Below are 20038 nucleotides of genomic sequence, written 5' to 3' on the forward strand. Positions count from 1 at the left end.
GCCGACACGCCCTTTCAGATTTGTTTATATGTTTACGTTGGAGTGAATAAGAAAAGCCATGTAGCGTCAGATTATTTAGCACATGGCTGAAAAATCAGAAACATCTTCTCTGCATGGGACCCTGGATCTACCTGAAGACGCTTGTTATCGTTTGTTCCAGTCAACTTGCGGCTCTGAAAGAGTCGACAACATCATCAAAAGTTGCCCATGTGATAGGATTGCAGAGTGCACCTAATCAATCAGGGTCTGTAGTGCACCGCCCCGATGTGTTACAAAGCCCAAACAGATTTACAAATGACGTGTGTGTGTGTGTGTGTGTGGAGAGGGATAAGCTCCTGCATAGGATTACATATTGATTTTAAACATATAAAAAAGCTTATCATATCAAACCGTAACAGGGAAAACTCCGAGACCGGCTATGCATAAATCCCTTTTAGAAGGCGAGAGGGCGTCCACTTTAAAACAGGCGTGCACACACGCAAGCACACACTCGTAGGCCCTTGAAGTGAGCCAAGAGTTTTGGTGTGTGTATGTGTACATAGGTGTGAATGGATAAGCAGATAAAGAGGGCATAGTGGATCAATTTTGTGGCAGGGAGATGAGAGTGTGGCATATAGATGGCATTTCCCCACCTGGCATTACACCAGTACAAGGAGGTGGTTATCACTGAGCATGCTCACAAACAACATCAGCTGCAAGCGTCCACGTTAAATCTGACTGTTTTAAACAACACATCTAAAAGCGGACCTGGTGTTTTAATGGTGTCGCCATGGAAACTGTCTCCAGCGACCTCATGGTGATATAAACCTGTAATTCTGTTGCAGACTCGTCTTTAATCATCTGTTGTTCATGGAAGCTCAGACTTTATCCAGACGTATTAAAACCTCATGGGCTTCATGACGACACGGTTTATTTTGTGTCTGCGGACCAAAAACTCGCACACACGTATGCTACTTGCACACGTCTGGATCAAGCTGCTGGCCGACGTACGACTGATGCTGCTGCAACGTGGTCAACGAAGAGAAATTCAAGACATTCTTTGGCTTTTAGCTCTCTGAGGGAAATCATGTGTTAACCATGTTAGCTCGGCTGAATTCACTTTTAACTTTCTATTTATCGTTTAACTTTTCTACCAAGTTCAATTCAATCCTTAAAGACTAAACACACATAAATGGTTAGAAATGCTGTTTTTGTTTTAAAGTTGCCTCTTTAACAGCAACAATGTAAAACTATCTTTTAATACTTTATAGTGGAATCTTTTTAATTTCTGATGGCCATAAAGGGAAAGAATCATTGGATTGTGTTCAAGAAGATTTTGAGCAAATTTTTTTACCATAAATTGACGCCAAATGTCTCAAAAACTGTACCTGCGTTTCATTACACCTAGAATTGTGTAAAACCTGAGCAGCAACCTCCAGCGGTTAAAAGTGAAGCTGATGTGGAAGTGCATAAAACTGCAGTTCCCCCTTCATCCACTAGGGGCTGCAAAACAAAACAAATCCCCATAGACTCCCATGTTAAAAAGACCAATTTTACAGCAGAAATAAACATGTTTACAGCAGAAATAAACATGTTTACAGCCTGGTACAAAACTCCATTTTAGGTTTAATAGGTCAGGTTTACCTTCATGACAACTGTGGGGGCAGGGGATTTTTTTCTAACTCGCCCATTTCAAAGTAATTTAATCTCGAAGTTTGGCATATTTAGGGGCGTGTCCTTTGATTGACAGGTATCCAATCTCCCACTTCAAGTCAGAAGAACGTAGAACAACCGTGGTTTTTAGCCGCTTAACAACGTGACTTAGCTTTAGCCCGCTTACCTCCGTTAGCTGGTTAGCTCCTGTTATCTCCGGGTTAGCTCGGTTAGCTCTTAGCTACAGAAAGCTCAGAGTTTGCTCGATGTCAATCATCCACCATGACGCTCACAGCCCCCCTCTCAGCTCCACCTCGTTGCCCATATTTGTATTTTCCAGGTGAGACGACACGCATGCCCCTGCCAAGATGGTGATGGTAGGAACCGTCCACCGAGCTTCAATTCAGCTCTTCAGAAACTTATGGGTGACGTCACAGAGGCTCCGCCCATTTTTTTTAATAGTAAAACCTAATCAACCTGATATTTCTTCCTGCGAGGTCACAAAGGGAAAGATCTCAGACTCACCTGTTTGGGAACAAGTTTGATAACAAGACCTCCTCAAGTTAACTATTATTTACTACAACATTGAATTTCCCTTTGGGGATTAATAAAGTATTTTTTATTTCATTTCATAAAAAGTCAGGCTAGTGAGAGCGGAGACGAGTTACTGAAACACATAACGGTCAGAAAACCTGCAGAAAGTGGACTCTACAGATGTTGGTCAGGCTAACGCTGCGTTTGTTTTAACTTCTGGCGTAAATCAGAAACTTTTCACACGTTTTCTGACAGATTTCTTGTCTTCAGCTTTGCAGCATGTTGACCTGGACAGTGTGTGTGTGACTGCAGGTTGACTGAAAGGACAGATGAAGAGGAGTGTTTGACTGACTGCAGGTATATATTTTTCCCAGCAGTGTGTGTGTGTGTCTCTCTCAGGGCAGTTGAATCACAGTGATGTGAGTTTTTTCTCTCATCTTTGTGTGTCTGTGTCATTGACTGACCAACCAAATCAGCAATTACTCGCACTCCCGACCATCGCTCAATAGACCTGCCCAAGCACCAAATGGAGGCTACACACCTGTGTGCTCACGCACACACACACACACACAGAAAAAAACTAACACACAGGTGGACACACAAACACACCTATGAGATGTAAACACACACACACATACACACACACCGGCAGCGCTCCTCCCAGCAGCTCAGAACTATCTGTGGCGGCTACAGAAAGGAAGAGGCTGTGAATGTTAAGTGCCTCCCTGAGGGAGGAAAATAAGGCCGACTGATAAGTTAGTCAGCTGCAAACCCAACAAGTCCACATGAAGGCAGAGAGGACCGCAGTGACACGACACACACCACCTCGGCTCACACACTATCTCTGCTCTCTCTCACACACACACGTGCAGGTTAGCAGGCAGACACATCAAATAAATCCAAGGTGTGTTCACACACACACACACACACACACACACACACACACACACACACACACACAGAGAAAAATGAACATTTAAACAGATCAGAGAGAAAACTGAAAACACATGAAGAGACAAATTAAAAGGCTTCTGATTGATGTTACCAGAGGAAACAGGAAGTCCCCCCCAACCTCCTCATCGACCCCCGCTCTGCTCGGCACACCTTCTCGCTAATTACAATCGATTTATGATGGAGCAGGTAGCTTATCAGGTGAAATGACGACGGCTGTCCGAGGAAAAGGAGGGTCTGTGAGAAGGAGGCGGCGGTCGTCAATGTCGAATAGCAAAATCAATTAGCATTGATTGGCAAAAGGTTCATTTTGCCAAGAAGGACGTAGTCGAAGGGGATTAACCCCCCCCCCCCATCTTTGATATGACACAATGGCTGCTTTCCCGGCTGCCGCGTCATTAACAAGCTTTCGATAATAAAACCGCTGGTGTGTTTTTATTTTTTTAACTTCACAAACCTTCTTAACGCCGCTGTGGCTACATTTCAAATCCGGCTTCGGCCAGTCGCGTCTGGCTGGGAAACAGATAGCATTGATCACGTATCGGGGAGCGAAATCCCTCGCATCTTAATCCTCATCAAGAAGCGGACGCAGAATTCAAATCATCCTGCTTCAGGCCCTGGATGGAGGCTGATCAGCAGCCAGCAGACCCACCGCAGCTGCACAGATGTTGCTTTTGCTCCCAGCAGCCATTTCTGGCTCCTAAAATATTCATCTAGTGGCGAAACATCCACTAAAACAGCAAAACGAGAAGGGATGTTAGTGTGACCGGTGACGTCAAGCTGCACGGAGACTCACCTTCGATAGCCAGCATGGCTCTCAGCTCTCTGTTCAGCAGTTCAAATCGTCTCTCCAGATCGTGCTCCTTCTCCCTGTGGCAAGTTAGAGGAAAACACACACAGCAAAGTTCATCAATATGTTAATGACTAAATCATTAAGTACTTAAAGAAACCTGCAATAAACATCGATTCAGCCACTCGCCGGAACCTTCTCCGGCTTCGCATTAATCTACTGCACATAACTGATACTCATAGTGCGCTCACACAGCCCGGACTGAACGTGTGTGTGTGTTTGTGTGTGTGTGTGTGTGTTTGTGCGTGAGGACAGAAAAAGGATTTTCAAAGGAAGGTGAAAACGCATTCAAAGGGAATAACTGTGGCCATGCGTGTTCGGGGAGATTTGTGTGCATGTACGCGGCGCAAATTGAATCCTTTCCTCTTTCAGCCATATTAAAAAATGAACTAATTTGGTCTCTAATAGAATTTGTCCTTCACAGGCGCCTTTTCTCCTCGCTGCCACAAAGAGAGAACAGAAAGGGCTAATAATCAGCCCTTCTGTCAATTGGCCACTTTAAAAGCCTCCCCTTTCCCACGATATAATGTGATTATGAATACTTCAATCTCTCCTCCACTCGTGTGCTTTGAAATCCCGACAGCCGCAAATGAAGAAAAAGGCTGTGTGTGTGTGTGTGTGAGAGTGTGTGTGTCTCCACCTGTCGCAGCTGACCGCCTACAAAGAGACTAGAGATAGAGTAGCCGTCGTCACGTTTCTATTGATTTCATATCCCCTCCACATGTAAATCAATGGGCGTATAGACAGAGGGGGTGAATGGAGTGGCGAGAACCCGTTTGACCCGACGCTTCGGGACTGAAGAGACGTTTTCCAGGTTTTTAGCGTCTCACAAACACAAGAAGGTGTTAGCAGAAGCTAACGACATGGTGAAGGCGAAGAGAGGAAGACGGTACGTACAGCAGAGAGAGCTGGTTCTGTCTCCTGATGAGGGCGTTCTTCTTGTTGACCAGCATGAACCACTCCTGCATCATGGCCTCCTCCTCCTCCTTGTTGTTGCCTGGAAAGGGAAAAAAAACCATCTTCAATAGCGTGCCGCGTTAAAATGAGTCAATGTGGACCGTTGGCATGAGAGACGACAGCGTGACTGCAGAGTCAGCACGTCCACATGATGTGTGTGTGTGTGTGTAAATACACCCCTCTGCCGTGGTCTTTGTGTAAACATCCACATACTTCACGGCTTGTCTTCACAACGTCAATATGGCTTCAACTGGGGCGGGATTAGCGCAGCGATTACCGCCGTGCACCTTTACACAGTGGAGCCTCTCACTGTAGGGCAATACGTATCCCACCAATCACTCAGCAGGCCTCAGACAGAAAAAAAGAGTGTCTGGTAGTCTGCTGCTTAGTGTAATACCTGTCCAACACGCAGAGCTAGCAAGGCTGAGATGCAAACCTGGGGCTGGAGCTCCGCGCCGTAACTTCAACGGTACGACGGGACGCACGCAGCTGAACCCGACCAGAAACCAATGAATGCAACGATCAGGAGGTTTTATAAAAACTGATTTTTCATCTGTAACTAAACGGCTCAGAACTGTTCACATGAATAAGATCCGGTTCAGATGACTGAATCAGAGTTGAGAAATTCCTCATTAAAACCAAAACAAAAATCAATTTTAAATCTCAGAATTTACTAATTTATCTGGTTTATAAGGAAAAATAACATTAAAATTCATCATAAAACTGTCTGTAAAAGCTAAAATGCCATTTTTATATGTATGTTTGTCTTTAATCAAACATGCATCAGATTAGAATCTTGAAAGCGGGGCGTTTTGTGCATGAATGAATTCCTCTGTGGACAGATCATGGCAGCTCCGTGTTCGTGCAGATTTGGCACAAGAGCTCTGCGGCACTTGAGGTCAGTTAACCGGCGACAGCATCTTTAATCCGACACTCGGTACGTCTGAAGAGAAGAAACAGAGATGCAGGGTTGTTTTGGGGGCTTAAGTTATTATCTCTCGCTGTTTCTCGTTGCCTTTATTTAGAGGACGGTTCAGTAGCTGGGAAACTACGACAAGCATCCTCACAGAATTTAACAGACTTGTTGAATCAAACCAGAGATGATTTCAAAGTCAAAATGATTTAACTTGGAAATATTCAGGATAAAAGAAACCTGAATATGACGACAATCTGTGAACAAATGAGTGATTTATCAGAAAGTAATCTGAGGAATCAACACACATGCAGAGCAGAGCGAATGTTGGTTCACCGCGTCACTGATGACAAAAGGCAGGCGCGTGGATGTGTGTGGACACCGGTGAGTGTGTGGACATTTGTGATACTCTGAGCCAGCAGATGTATGTAATTTCATTTAAGAGGTGGAAGCGAGGGGGGCTGGTGGTGGAGGGAGGGGTTGAGAGGAAAGAAAAAGCGAATGAAAGGAAGCTTCGGGATTTAGCAGAATCGGGGGCTCGTGGATTACTGTAGTCAACTTTGAAATGGACGACACTCGGAGGAGGGATAAAGCCTGTGCTGACAGGTCATTGTGCTGCCTCCGAGTCAAATAAAACAAGCAAATAATAATGGCAAATATTAAGCTCCTGTGACATTGTGGCGAGGCGGGTTGGAAGACGAGGAGGGATTATAAAGCTATATCCCCCACCGTTAGCCAGCCAGCAGCAGCATTTCATGAAAGGGTGGAGGGGAGGGAGAGGGAAGGAGGCGAGGAGGAGGAAGGCAGGGAGGTCAGAGGAAAGGTAAGATAAAGGAGACGAGGTGGGGGGAGAAAAGGAGGTGAAGAAAGGGTAACAAGAAGGAGAAAGGGGTGAGGAGTGACAGGGACAGAAAGAAGAAAAGTGGTTTTGGGACTCGACAGCTGCTCAGCATCCTCCCTTCAGTCAGACTCTCCAGAGCTGAACTCTGACCTCCAGATGCCACCTGAATCTTAAAGAGATCGATGCGTTCTACAAAGAGAAGGAACTTTTTTTGCGTCCATATAATTACACAATAAAAAGTATTAAAGGAATTAAGATATTTTTTGTGTCAAACTGATGTGAACAAGTTTACTAATAGGTCATTATTACAGCATTTACAGAGAAATAAGAGATGAACTCACGCTCGACTTATCTATTCAAACGAACCCTTTTACAGCTTGTTCCTCAGTTTGCTAGAATAAAAAAAGACAGTCATGGGTTTTATTGATATTTGTGGAAATAAACCTGCCTGAGCCATCTCTATCCCTCTATTTGGATGTGTAAAACCTAAAGTTTGCTCCCACATTACTGATTTAACTATTAGTACTACATCATTACTGTTAACTATTTGATATAAAAAAGACGCAAAAAACAACTAAACTTGTTCCATACTTGTTGCATGAAAATAAAATAAAAAATGGGAAGAATACTAGTTGCTACTTTTTCTCAGTGCAAACTTTAAATGAGAAACAATCTTTTTAAGAACCTGGAACTAAAACTTTTTAAATTAACCTAAATGCTTGAAAGAGTTCCAGGTTCTTCAATAGATTTTTACAGTTTAGCTAATTGCTAAAAGCTAGTTAGCTTAATTATTGAAAGAGTTTGAGTTCCAGGTTCTTAAATTGATTTGTAAAGTTTAGCTAACTGCTAGTTAGCTTAATTATTGAAAGAGTTTGAGTTCCAGGTTCTTAAATAGATTTTTACAATTTAGTCAATTGCTAAAAGCTAGTTAGTTTAATTATTGAAAGAGTTTGAGTTCCAGGTTCTTAAATAGATTTTTACAGTTTAGCCAATTGCTAAAAGCTAGTTAGTTTAATTATTGAAAGAGTCTGAGTTCCAGGTTCTTAAATAGATTTGTATAGTTTAGCTAATTACAATAATTGCAGCAATACAGTTTAGCTAACTGCTAAATGCTAGTTAGCTAACCTGTAGCAGCAGTTTGTGGTCTAGTAGCTGAAGCGCTAACGCAAGCTGCAGGTTTAGTTCCAGCTGAAACTGTAATGAGGGTTTCCATATGTTCGAAGCAGCAACAGAAGAAGGGGAAAAAATGCTGTGTGAAGACAAATGGTGTAAATATCCCTGGCAAGCGGCTCTGATACTGTGTCTGTGAACCCAGCCTTGGCTCTGAGAGGCTGTGGAGCCATGCTGGCTCTCGGGGGGCCATCTTGGATCAAAGCATCTGGCAGTTTGGCAGGTTGCGTTCTGGGTCTTGCTGCTCGCCTTACACGCCACTTCTCAATGTTCAACACGCAGCGAAAGCAGGCCAAACTCTGCTGAGGCCGAAGCAGCAGATCTGGCACCGATGCCATGTTTGATCAGGACATCAAAGGGTAAGCGAAATATGCCTGATGGAGATACATGGGGTTTCCTCACCTACGGGAAACTTTATCGTCATTAATATCATGTTTAGTGTTACCTCAGCTATCAATGTGGCCGCGGTGGTGAGAAACAGGCGATACCATCAGCTCACACACACACACAGGTAAGATACAACTGATAGACATATTCCAACCAGCCCTCTATCTGATTGCTTGTCTCCGTCTTCTCTTGTTTCACTCCGTCTCACACATGAACACAACCAGGACACAATAACAGCGACAAGCGAAGGGAGATCCTTACGGCATAAAGAAGGCGGCTGGTCAGAGCAGGTCAGCGAGGGTTTGCGTGAATCCAAAGGAGAGATAGTAAAGGAGAGAATTAAAGAAAGAAAGGGGGAAAAACCGGAGCGAGCTTCTGTAGCCAAATAAGATTAAGATAGCCATCTGGGCCACTGTTCCCTTCAGTGTAGATAGGAATAATGAAACCCACCCTGAGGTGGTCAAACTGCGGCTGCTGCTGCTTCCAAAAGAGATCTCACTGAACACAGACGTTTACTTCATGAATATTAATCAAGCCTTTAATATTTTAGGATGTATAAACACTGCAGGTTAACAGATCCGACATGTTAGTTTAGAAAGTTGAGCATCTTCTAGAGATCAGTCACATTTCAACATGATCTTTTAGTCATCAAGCAGCCTTTGTTTAAACAGAGGAGTTACAGTAGCTGGATGAAGCGGAGCAGCTTCGTCCGTCTCCTCTCTGAGGCTCGAAGGAGTGATGGCGGATAACAAAAGGAAATGAATGGAACAGAAAGAGAAACGCATTAAAAGCTGTGATCACAGCACGTTCATCTCATTTCTTATCCCACCATTTTGTCTTTTTAATCCAATAGCTGCTAATCCAATTTGTCTATCGGACATGAATAAAGGCGGGGAGGAGGAGGAGGAAGAGGAGGAAAAAAGGGAGGAGATACGGCCCAACTTTCTCTGCTCAAGTCACTTTGCGGTTTATTTAAAGGGCCGAGCTGCACTTGTGTCTCTCCAAACATGTCCTTCATGCGACGGCCCGTCCGGTACCAGCGGGGATCAGCTAAGATGAAAGCTACAGACACATGAAGGGAAGGGAGGAGTAAAAAAAGAACAGGATGAACATTGTTTCCTGTGATTAGGTAAGAGCTTGTTAAAAGGCTGTCACTGCAGCGATGTGAATATGCATGACGGGGGCCGGCCTAATCAGAGAGGAGGGGGGGTGTAAGCAGCCCGCTGAAGGCTCGATGAGCATCTTGTTAAAGAACAGAAAGACTCTCAGATTCAACTTCGGCCATAAAAATAAGTCATTAAAACCTTTAAATCTGGAGATTTCTAGTGAAAGTAAGTCAGATTTATCAGAAAGTCATTAAAACCTTTAAATCTGGAGATTTCTAGTGAAAATAAGTCAGATTTACCAGAAAGTAGGTCATTAAAACCTTTAAATCTGGAGATTTCTAGTGAAAATAAGTCAGATTTACCAGAAAGTAGGTCATTAAAACCTTTAAATCTGGAGATTTCTAGTGAAAATAAGTCAGATTTACCAGAAAGTAGGTCATTAAAACCTTTAAATCTGGAGATTTCTAGTGAAAATAAGTCAGATTTACCAGCTTTATTCGTCACTTTTTCCACCTGTTAAAAGTTCGGATCAAAGCAACGATTCACAACGTTATTTGTGTAATAATAAAACTGGTTTGTCTACATTACTCCTGGTTCCTCCTGCGCTCTGCAGCTCTCTCCTGAAGTGCTGCTGAGGGCTTTTTTTTTGTCCAGGGAGTCTTGGACGAGGCCTTTTTAGTCGTCATCAATGGCACAATGGTCGCAGATTCCTGCTTTTATTGAATCTGTGTATAATGTCTGCTGAATGGAGCACATTGCCCGATTCACGCTCTCACCTCGTCCCCCTTCCTCCCCCCAGACGGAAAAAAAGGAGAAAAGTAAAATACGGGGGAAAAAAAACGAAAGGGAGGGGGGAATAAAAGAAAACTTCTCTCACACTGTGGCACAATGACTGCCTTTTCCACTGGTGTCATTTGTCAACCACTGCTTGCTTTGCAACTCACAAAGGAGGTGGAGGTAGTGGAGACATGAGAGGTGGGAGGAAACAGGTTAAATCAGTTCATTTCTATTATTATTGCAGGGGATGTGTGATTATTTATTTCCAGTTTAACCACATTTAATCCTTAAGGCTCATTTTTCTGCCAGTAATTTTTTAAAAATGTTTTAGTGCATAAACAGCACATCTGGTTGCTTGGAGCTCTTTGCTATTTCATATGTTTGTAACTTACCATGTTTATTGTACCCGTATGAGGTGTTTTAAATGAGTTTTTAAGAAAGGATCCTGTCTTTACTTCCGAACGCTGTTTAATCCTTGATGCGATGTGATCAAGTCTTCTCCAGAGAAGAATTATTTGCTCATGATTTCTCTGGTTAAATAAAGGTTTAATGTCAGTGAATCAGATGGAATCAGGCAAACAAGAACTTTTTAATGATGAGTTATAACACGAGAAAAGTTCCACATAGACTATTCTTAAGATCAAGTTTGATATAGAAAAGTAGAAAATGAAGGAAAAAAAATGTGGGCAAAATTTAGCAGGAAACAAGAAGAAAAAAGATCATTTCTAACCATTTCTTATTTTGATGTTTTAATAGTTTTATTGTGTCTGAACAGCATGAATGGACCAGTTATAGATGTTTTAATGTTTTTATTACCTGAACAGCATGAATGGACGTGTTGAAGATGTTTTAATGTTTTTATTACCTGAACAGCATGAATGGACGTGTTGAAGATGTTTTAATGTTTTTATTACCTGAACAGCATGAATGGACGTGTTGAAGATGTTTTAATGTTTTTATTACCTGAACAGCATGAATGGACGTGTTGAAGATGTTTTAATGTTTTTATTACCTGAACAGCATGAATGGACGTGTTGAAGATGTTTTAATGTTTTTATTACTTGAACAGCATGAATGGATGTGTTATAGATGTTTTAATGGTTTTATTGTGTCTGAACAGCATGAATGGACGTGTTATAGATGTTTTAATGGTTTTATTGCATCTGTTTTTATTACCTGAACAGCATGAATGGACCAGTTATAGATGTTTTAATGTTTTTATTACCTGAACCGCATGAATGGATGTGTTATAGATGTTTTCATGTTTTTATTGCGTCTGAGCAGCATGAATGGACGTGTTATAGATGTTTTAATAGTTTTATTGAGTCTGAACAGCATGAATGGATGTTATAGATGTTTTAATGGTTTTATTGAGTCTGAACAGCATGAATGGACGTGTTATAGATGTTTTAATGGTTTTATTGAGTCTGAACAGCATGAATGGACGTGTTATAGATGTTTTAATGGTTTTATTGAGTCTGAACAGCATGAATGGATGTGTTATAGATGTTTTAATGGTTTTATTGTGTCTGAACAGCATGAATGGACGTGTTATAGATGTTTTAATCTTTTCTTTGTGTCTGAACAGCATGAATGGATGTGTTATAGATGTTTTAATGGTTTTATTGTGTCTGAACAGCATGAATGGACGTGTGATAGATGTTTTAATGGTTTTATTGAGTCTGAACAGCATGAATGGACGTGTTATAGATGTTTTAATGGTTTTATTGTGTCTGAACAGCATGAATGGACGTGTTATAGATGTTTTAATGGTTTTATTGTGTCTGAACAGCATGAATGGATGTGTTATAGATGTTTTAATGGTTTTATTGAGTCTGAACAGCATGAATGGATGTGTTATAGATGTTTTAATGGTTTTATTGTGTCTGAACAGCATGAATGGACGTGTTATAGATGTTTTAATGGTTTTATTGTGTCTGAACAGCATGAATGGATGTGTTATAGATGTTTTAATGGTTTTATTGTGTCTGAACAGCATGAATGGATGTGTTATAGATGTTTTAATGGTTTTATTGTGTCTGAAGAGCATGAATGGATGTGTTATAGATGTTTTAATGGTTTTATTGTGTCTGAACAGCATGAATGGACGTGTTATAGATGTTTTAATGGTTTTATTGTGTCTGAACAGCATGAATGGATGTGTTATAGATGTTTTAATGGTTTTATTGAGTCTGAACAGCATGAATGGACGTGTTATAGATGTTTTAATGGTTTTATTGAGTCTGAACAGCATGAATGGATGTGTTATAGATGTTTTAATGGTTTTATTGTGTCTGAACAGCATGAATGGACGCGTTATAGATGTTTTAATGTTTTTATTGCATCTGTTTATATTACCTGAACATCATGAATGGACGCGTTATAGATGTTTTGATGTTTTTATTACCTGAACAGCATGAATGGACGTGTTATAGATGTTTTAATGGTTTTATTGTCTGAAGCACCGTCACCTTTCAAAATAAAGTTCCTAACGGATAAATAAAGTGAATTTGAATTTGAGTAAATCGAGTACACTGGTTGGTCTTTATCATCCTTTTATTTATTCACTCAATGCAAGAAATGGCTGCCCTGTTAGGGATCATGTTCATGTGACACTTCATTGTTCAGCCTCACATTTACTTGAAATATTCAATACACCTGAGACATTGGTAACTTCATTTCCTTTACGTAATTTTTATACCAACTAAAAAAAAGTTTCTGTAAGCTGGTTTATTTACATCTACAAACATCAGTAACAACAGCTGGAAGTTTGTCCAAACATATTCATACCCTCTGATTAAAAGAAGAAGAAGAAAAAAAAAAACAGCTGTCACTGAAATAAGTAGAAATTAACTAAAGTCATGAAAAGCAAATGATGAAAATCATGACACTGCTTTTAAATTATGGTTTAATATAATTAAAAACAATTATGATTAAAATAATTTATGTCACCTGTATACTAATATTTTGATGTGCAATCCTTTGATCACATCAGGTGTTTTCTGTGATTTATTCTGACTTCTGCACCTGCAGGCAGGAATAATGCGCTACATCGTTCAGGACAGTTAGTTTTTTTGTCCTGTCTAATTTATAATTATAATTTAGCTATTTCTTATTTATCACTTTTTCAGTCTCCAGTTATTTGGCGACTTTATTTTGTGCATAAATTTCAGGACGACTGAATGTAAAACTTGACAATGAAGTTTAACGACGCAGATGATCCGAGCCAGAAATGTCGCAGTTCACATGTTGCAACGTTTGCATGGAGAACCTTAGTCATGTCAACATGTCAGCTGATCAGATGAAGAGGGTTGGTCTAAAACTTTTCAGGATCAGACAAGAAGCTAAATTTGACTGCGCGCGCTCGTTTGGATCATTCTTGCGGTCGACATCGTCTTCGTGCATCCTTGAACCAGGTTTCGTGATGCCAATCGTTCCAGGGAACTCCTAAAACATGACGACAGCAAAACAGACTTGGGCTGTGGAAGATAGAAACTATACAAGAGTTGAGGATTACTGCTCGTTTGTCTTATTTGTCTTAACTTATTTCTTATTTCTAACGGTTTTTAGTCCAGAGTGAGAGATTTTGAGATGTCCTCCTTTAGTTGTATTTGCTTTTAATTATTTGTTCTGTTTAAGTGGTAACATGTAAATTGCCTGTAACTCTTGCTGCCTCTTAGCCGGGACTCTCTGGAGAAAGAGGTTCTTAACCTCAATGGGACTTTCCTGCTGAAATAAAGGTTAAATAAATACATAAAAATAAAAAATTCCTAATTCCGAATTAAAATGACAATTCGGAATTAAACTTAATTCTTAAATAGGTGGCTGGTTTATTCCATTTTAAATCTGAATTATCATGTGAACGTTCTCCAAGTTGATTCCAGTTGTTCTGCACATGCTCATTACCAGGTGCGTCATGTGCACCACCTGTCCAATCAGAACCCTTTTCCAACACCCAGATCTAAAGGAGAATTATTAAAGGTGAATAAAGTTTTCTATCTAGCACTTAATTGGGAATTATTTCGCAATAATTAAATCCAAATTAAAAAACATGACGTAACCGTGGCAATGCTGCCGTCTTGGCAACCAATATCTCTCTATCGACTGATAATCATGGCTGAAAATAACAACTGTTGAGTTTCAGCAGCTGTGATGATCAACACTTTCCTACAGATTGTCCCACAGCAAGAGAAGCGCGCACACACACACACACACACACACACACACACACACACACAGCAAACACACACAAATCTACTCTTGCTTAAACAAAAGGATTAAGTGTGTATTTACACGAGACACTGAGGTCATTTTCTCTACTTTTCTTCATTTAAACGTACGATTGTTTTAAACTCCATCATTTCATTTTCTAATGTTGCATAAAGAAAAAAAAAGAGAAATAAAAACAACCTGATTGGACTTGAAGACAGCAAACACACCACTCTGACTCCTGGAGGATTTTTCTATTTGTCTAACAGAACCAGCCAAGCTGTAACAATCACACATCCACCACTCGCCTCCCCTCTACCCCCCCCCCCCACACCGCTCCATCAAATTGTGTTTTTGCTACAAATCAATAAACATTATCAGAGAGTGGCAGACTATGGGCTAGTGGAGGCAGCTTCTGTCTGTTCAAGCCCAGACCGCCCTGTCTCTATCGCAGTGAGGAGGCCAGGAGAAAAACAGAAACGCCAGCCAGAGAAAAGCCAAGGAGAGTCTGAAAACGTAGAAAATAAACCATCGTAATTACACGCCGAGATGCTGTGTGTGTGTGTGTGTGTGTGTGTGTGTGTGTGTGTACGAGCCTGCAACACGGAAATAAAGAGCTTTGGAAAAAAAAACCTGCAGTCGAGTCTTTAATAAAAGCACCATGTTATGAAAAGAAATGAGTCTGAAGTCAGCAGAGGCTCGAAACACTCCCTCAGACATCAGGCCTCTGTATCGTCGCTCTACGGCTGTCGGCTTGCTTTAGCCGTAGCAACCCTCTCGCTCGCTCGCTCTCTCTCTCTCTCCAACACTACAAACCATTTAACACAGCTCCAAATAAGATGGTTTTCAACCTGCCCCACTTAGCTTGGGGCTGGAAAAGGAAAATCTGAGGCTATACACCATTTCTCAATTACCTTTCTCATTATTGTCACCCGTGTTCATTACCACTATTATCATTTCTTTCTGCTGCACCCCCACTTTCGGCTAGCTGTCGTTTTGGATGAAGAGCGGCAGAATCAAGAGCTTTTTTTTTTTTTAAGGAAGGGCAGAGTACTTCAGGTAATTAATATAGCGAGAGGGGGCAGAGAAGGCGATGGGGAATATGTGAGCGTACGTACGTCTGTGTGTGTTTTTGCTGAAATGCCTGATTGGGGAGCTCACCTGCCGATACCCCCTAAAAGGTATTTCATTAGCGAGCCTTTTACCATACAAGCAGAGCAACAAAGCCTCGGTTACGCCTGTCTCCACTCCAAGTCGACAGGGCCCTCCAGGACGTCTGGAGCTGTGTGTGGGAAGAGTAAAGAGAAGTGGAGGAGCAGAGAGGAGAGGCTATCCCCGTTCATAATCTCATGACAAAAGGCAAAAAGGCATCATCCTATTACCAGCGTGATCTTCACCAGCTCCTGCTAGCTCCTTTCCACAGGGGGCTCTCTTTTATTATTAAGGTGAGTGGGTGAGAAGGAAAGGCGCCTGGCGCCTCACTATTACCTCTGGGACAAGAGGAGGTATGAGAGGGTAGAGAAGAGAGGAGAGACCCCATGCTAAGGTCCTGTTTGGAGGGTTTTTTTTTTCCTCTTTTCAGAATAAGAGCTTTTGCTCGGTCCTTTGAGGATGACTTCTATTAGCTCAACAACACAAAGTGGTGGAGATTCTTCCATCAGCAAGCTCAACACCAGCGGTGATGATCAGTGGGAAAGCGTCCTTGGCAAGTAAAGCTGGTTTAATGTCTCTCTGCTGCGGCTGGCGTGTCGGGGATCAGCTCTGAAGCAGTTTACTGTGTGAAAACTGCAGGAAATGTCTGCAGATGTTTAGTTCTGTTCATACGTCACTGGAGCAAACGACCAAGCTTGGAATATTTGGGACAAACACTCGTTCAAATGTTCTTAGATAAGCTTTCCGGTCATTTCTTCAAGTAGGAACGGTTCTCCTGGCTTCCTGAAAGACTTTCCAAAGCTGCTCTTTGGAGATTTCAGTGTCTTTTAATCGGTTCTAAAAGATATAAAATGATGTTTTTCAGCCTTTTCTCCCTTTTTCTCCTCCTTTACGGTTTCTTGACTGCCAGATGAGACTTAACAGAAGGTCCGGATGCGTCTTTAAGGTCATGTTTTGCTCTTTGTGGATTTTTTCCCCCATTTCTGAAGCACAGCGTTTTCAGGAGACGTTCACACCGGCCTTTTTGATCCGAATCCGAGTCCGTTTGCTCGGAAAGTCGCTTTGTTTGGGGAAATGTGAACGCACCAAACGAATTCTGATTCGGACCAAAGAAACGGACTCGGTCTGCCTACAAACGCAGGTCTCGGTCCGTTTCAAGCGGACCGAATACAGGAAGGCATTGCATTGTGGGTAAATCCATAGCAATGGCGTTAAGAGTCGTCTGCCTCATCTGGTGTTCATACTGCCTCCATTGTTGCAGTGGATTTCTGCAGTATACTTGCATAAGACACAATAAAAACCCAAAACAGCCATAGTTTGGTCTCGATGTTTAACTGGCAGGTGGAGGAAACAGTTTTCTTCTTCTTCATGTCGGTCTTTTCCTTCAGCTAAATACCAGTGCAGCGCCACCTCTGGTGGGAATGGGGATATATTATTCTACTGGTTTGACCAAAGTGCAGCGTGAACACGATCTCGTTCCGCATGGATACACCCCCCTACAACCAAGCCGAGTCCCCAACCGGACCGAGTCTAGCAGACGGTCCTGATGTGAATGCAGCCTCAGATACTGGTCACCTGCTATAGAAGTTCTTCTTTGTCCCCATTTCCTCACAATATTTATAAAAAAATGCACATTACAGCCTATTTTACTGCGAGAAGTCCGGCGGTTTGAGCAGTTTGGTCCGGTAAGTCCAGATCTCTGCTGAAAAGAGCCATCAGCTGGATTTATACTCGAACAGCATCTGCGTATGAAAGCTGGCCCAGCTGATGCTGGTAAAACTTTGAGCGTACGGTTACAGCGTCGCGTTGGAGTTTTCCTTCCGCAGTTATCGCAGAAATTCAGCAAGAAGTTCCATGAATCTGGAAACACGTAATTACAAGCTGACCAATCACAAGGGAGTACTTCGGTTAACGAAGAAGAACCTGACAAATGAAGGGAAATGGTGGACATGCAGGAGCTTGTGTTCTTTCTTCTCGGTATGTGGTTTAACAACAAAGTCACCGTATATTTACATCAAACTCATCCATCCTTTACAGCAAGAGAAGTGAGATTCAGAGCCCAAAGACTTGGCACCCAAGAGCGACGACCACTTTACCGGATAACAGGCAAGCCTGGCTGAAGGGAAACCATGAGGGGTGTTTCAGGACATCTGTTTAATGTTTAATCAGAATTTATGTGTGTGTGTGTGTGTGTGTGTGTGTGTGTACCTGTTTTTCTGACATGATAAACACTGAACATGGAGAGTCACTATTACTTCATTACTTTAAGGGTTTAATCTTGGTTTTAAGGTTAAGAAGGCTGTTATTCTGGTTTAAAGCGAGGAGCAGGAGAATGCACTGTCAATGGATTCACCACGGTCAAAACAAATCAGATGTGTGTGTGTGTGTGTGTGTGTACCAATTAAAATTCTTGTACAAACTGACTGATACTTTAAAAAAAAAAGAAAAAAAAGTTGTTTAGTCTTCGTTCTGGTTCCGGGTGCAGTTTTCAGCGAGTACCCAGCAGCTCTGAATGCGAGTTTAGTCTGTTTTTCAGTTCAAACGTTTTGTCTTTGGCTCAGCGGGGGTGCAGGCCTGTAGCCTCGGGTCACACAGGGGAATTATGGGACATAAAAGCAACCTGAGCTGTATTGGTAAATGACAGCGAAGCCCAGCGTGTACTGGAGAAATGCTGACAGATTATGTTTTACAATCATTTCTACTGTACAGAAGTTTTCATCACTGTAAAACTTTGACACTTTGCTGCAGCTGATGAAGAAACATGAGATGCTGGTGACAGACTGAAGCTTATCCTGCTGCTGTTTCATTAATAAACATTCAAACTCAGACACTTAAGGCCAAATTCTGAAGGGAGGGTTTAAAACCCTGCTAAATGGTCTTGGGACTAAATAAAACTCTAATTAACATGCATATTAGCAGGAATCCAGACTCCTCAGGACACCTGAGACGTGTTAATTCTGGGCTCACAGGAACTAAACTCAGAGAAGTGAAGCAGCTTTTAGTTTTTTTTTTTATCTTCCCACCTGTGGATCAACATTTCTGGATATGATGTGTTTCTTTATGCTAAAGTACATTTTCATCAGTCCTGCTTTTTATTTCTTTGTGTAATTCTATTGTTTCTTTCCTGTACTGTTTCCTTCCTTTTAGCGTCGTAGTTTTATAAAGGATAAATAATCCTATATGAGTACAGAGAGTGACACAAACATCTGCTCGCGCTGCACGATGTTCAGTAAAAAAAAAAAACAAACATTTTTTATTACATGCATGTGAAAACGGAGCCTGAGCATTAATGACTGGGATTAAAATGTTAAATTAAAACGATGGGGAACCAGTCAGAGATCATAGTGTCAGATGTTTAAACTCGTTTTTGTTTGTTTAAACTGGTTTTTTTATCAGACTGCTTTTATTTCTCAGCACCTTCCCGTCTGTAAAACGCCAAATGTTGTCGTTCGGTGTGACAGACAGAAGCTGGACAGACCTTTTAGACTCAAGAGGAGCACTCTTTCTAACTCCATCACACATCACCATCATCATCATCATCATCATCATCCTCCTTTCTCCTCTGCAGTGAAAAGCCTGTGATGACCTGGGTGTGTAGCTTATTAACCTCTCCATCAGTTCTTATCAGCCAATGAATAGCGTAGTCATCTGCTCCTCCTCCTGAAAAATTTCTCCTCACTTCAGGGCTATAATTCAATCCACACACAATCCATGTGAGGTGCACACACACACACACACACACACACACACGGGAGGGGGATCAGTGCATTCAGCCTGGTGGAATTCCCAGGACTAACGCCAACCAGAAGTTACTGAAATAATCAACAAATGGAGACGACACCGGAACAACAGTGTGTGTCCCAACATGCATGTATGTATGTGTGTGTGTGTGTGTGTGTGTGTGAAGGCCAGAATATATTAATGGCTGATTTCTCCCCTTGCTTTGATGGCATTAAGAGCCCTCCTCTTCTTAATGTGTTGCGTTAAATGCTTTCCTCTCCTCCTCTTTCTCCATCCATCTCTCCCTTCTTCTTCTTCTTTTTTATTTGACAAGCAGGGCCACCCAGCAGAAAGCAACTGATGCAAAACGCCACAGTAATCCCCCCCCCCATCCGCCACCACCGCCCCTCCTGCTATCTTTAGTCTCTGACACAGTAGCTATTATCTGTGGGATTTAGTTAAACCAAACCTTCATGTATTTGTTAGGCTCTGGGTTCGTTTTCTCTTCTGACTGCTCTGCTTGAGTGTGGCGAGGCAGGAGGGTGGGGGGGGGGGGGGGGGGTTTACGTCATCACGGCAGTCGGCTGGAGGCTCATAAAGGTGGGGGGGTCTAAGATGCCATCTAGCTGGATCCAACTCAGGGAAAGTTACAAGTGCAATTATCATGATTAAAGTTTAATTTCGGTCGGACTTCTTACCACAACACTCGATTCCATCAAATGCAACAACCGAATCTGAAATCCACGCTCTGATTACAGCCGAACAACCCGATTCTTCTCCACACAGTCAAATTATTCTCTTTAGAATCAGAATACAGAGTCAGGATCAGATTTAAATAA

The 20038-nt window shown here is 41.9% G+C and overlaps 1 protein-coding gene across 1 annotated transcript in view; it reads right to left on the bottom strand.

Annotated features, from left to right (window-relative positions):
- ehbp1 (EH domain binding protein 1) overlaps positions 1 to 20038 on the bottom strand; it is a 201048-nt gene that overhangs the window by 5588 nt on the left and 175422 nt on the right. Inside the window, exons 21-22 of the mRNA XM_079249296.1 lie at positions 4865 to 4964; positions 3914 to 3987 (exon numbers count right to left, since the gene is read on the bottom strand). Coding sequence (XP_079105422.1) covers positions 3914 to 3987; positions 4865 to 4964 — 174 coding nt within the window. The remainder of the gene's footprint in view (positions 1 to 3913; positions 3988 to 4864; positions 4965 to 20038) is intronic.

This window comes from Telmatherina bonti, assembly GCF_933228915.1.
Source record: "Telmatherina bonti genome assembly, chromosome: 11".
NCBI lineage: Eukaryota > Metazoa > Chordata > Actinopteri > Atheriniformes > Telmatherinidae > Telmatherina > Telmatherina bonti.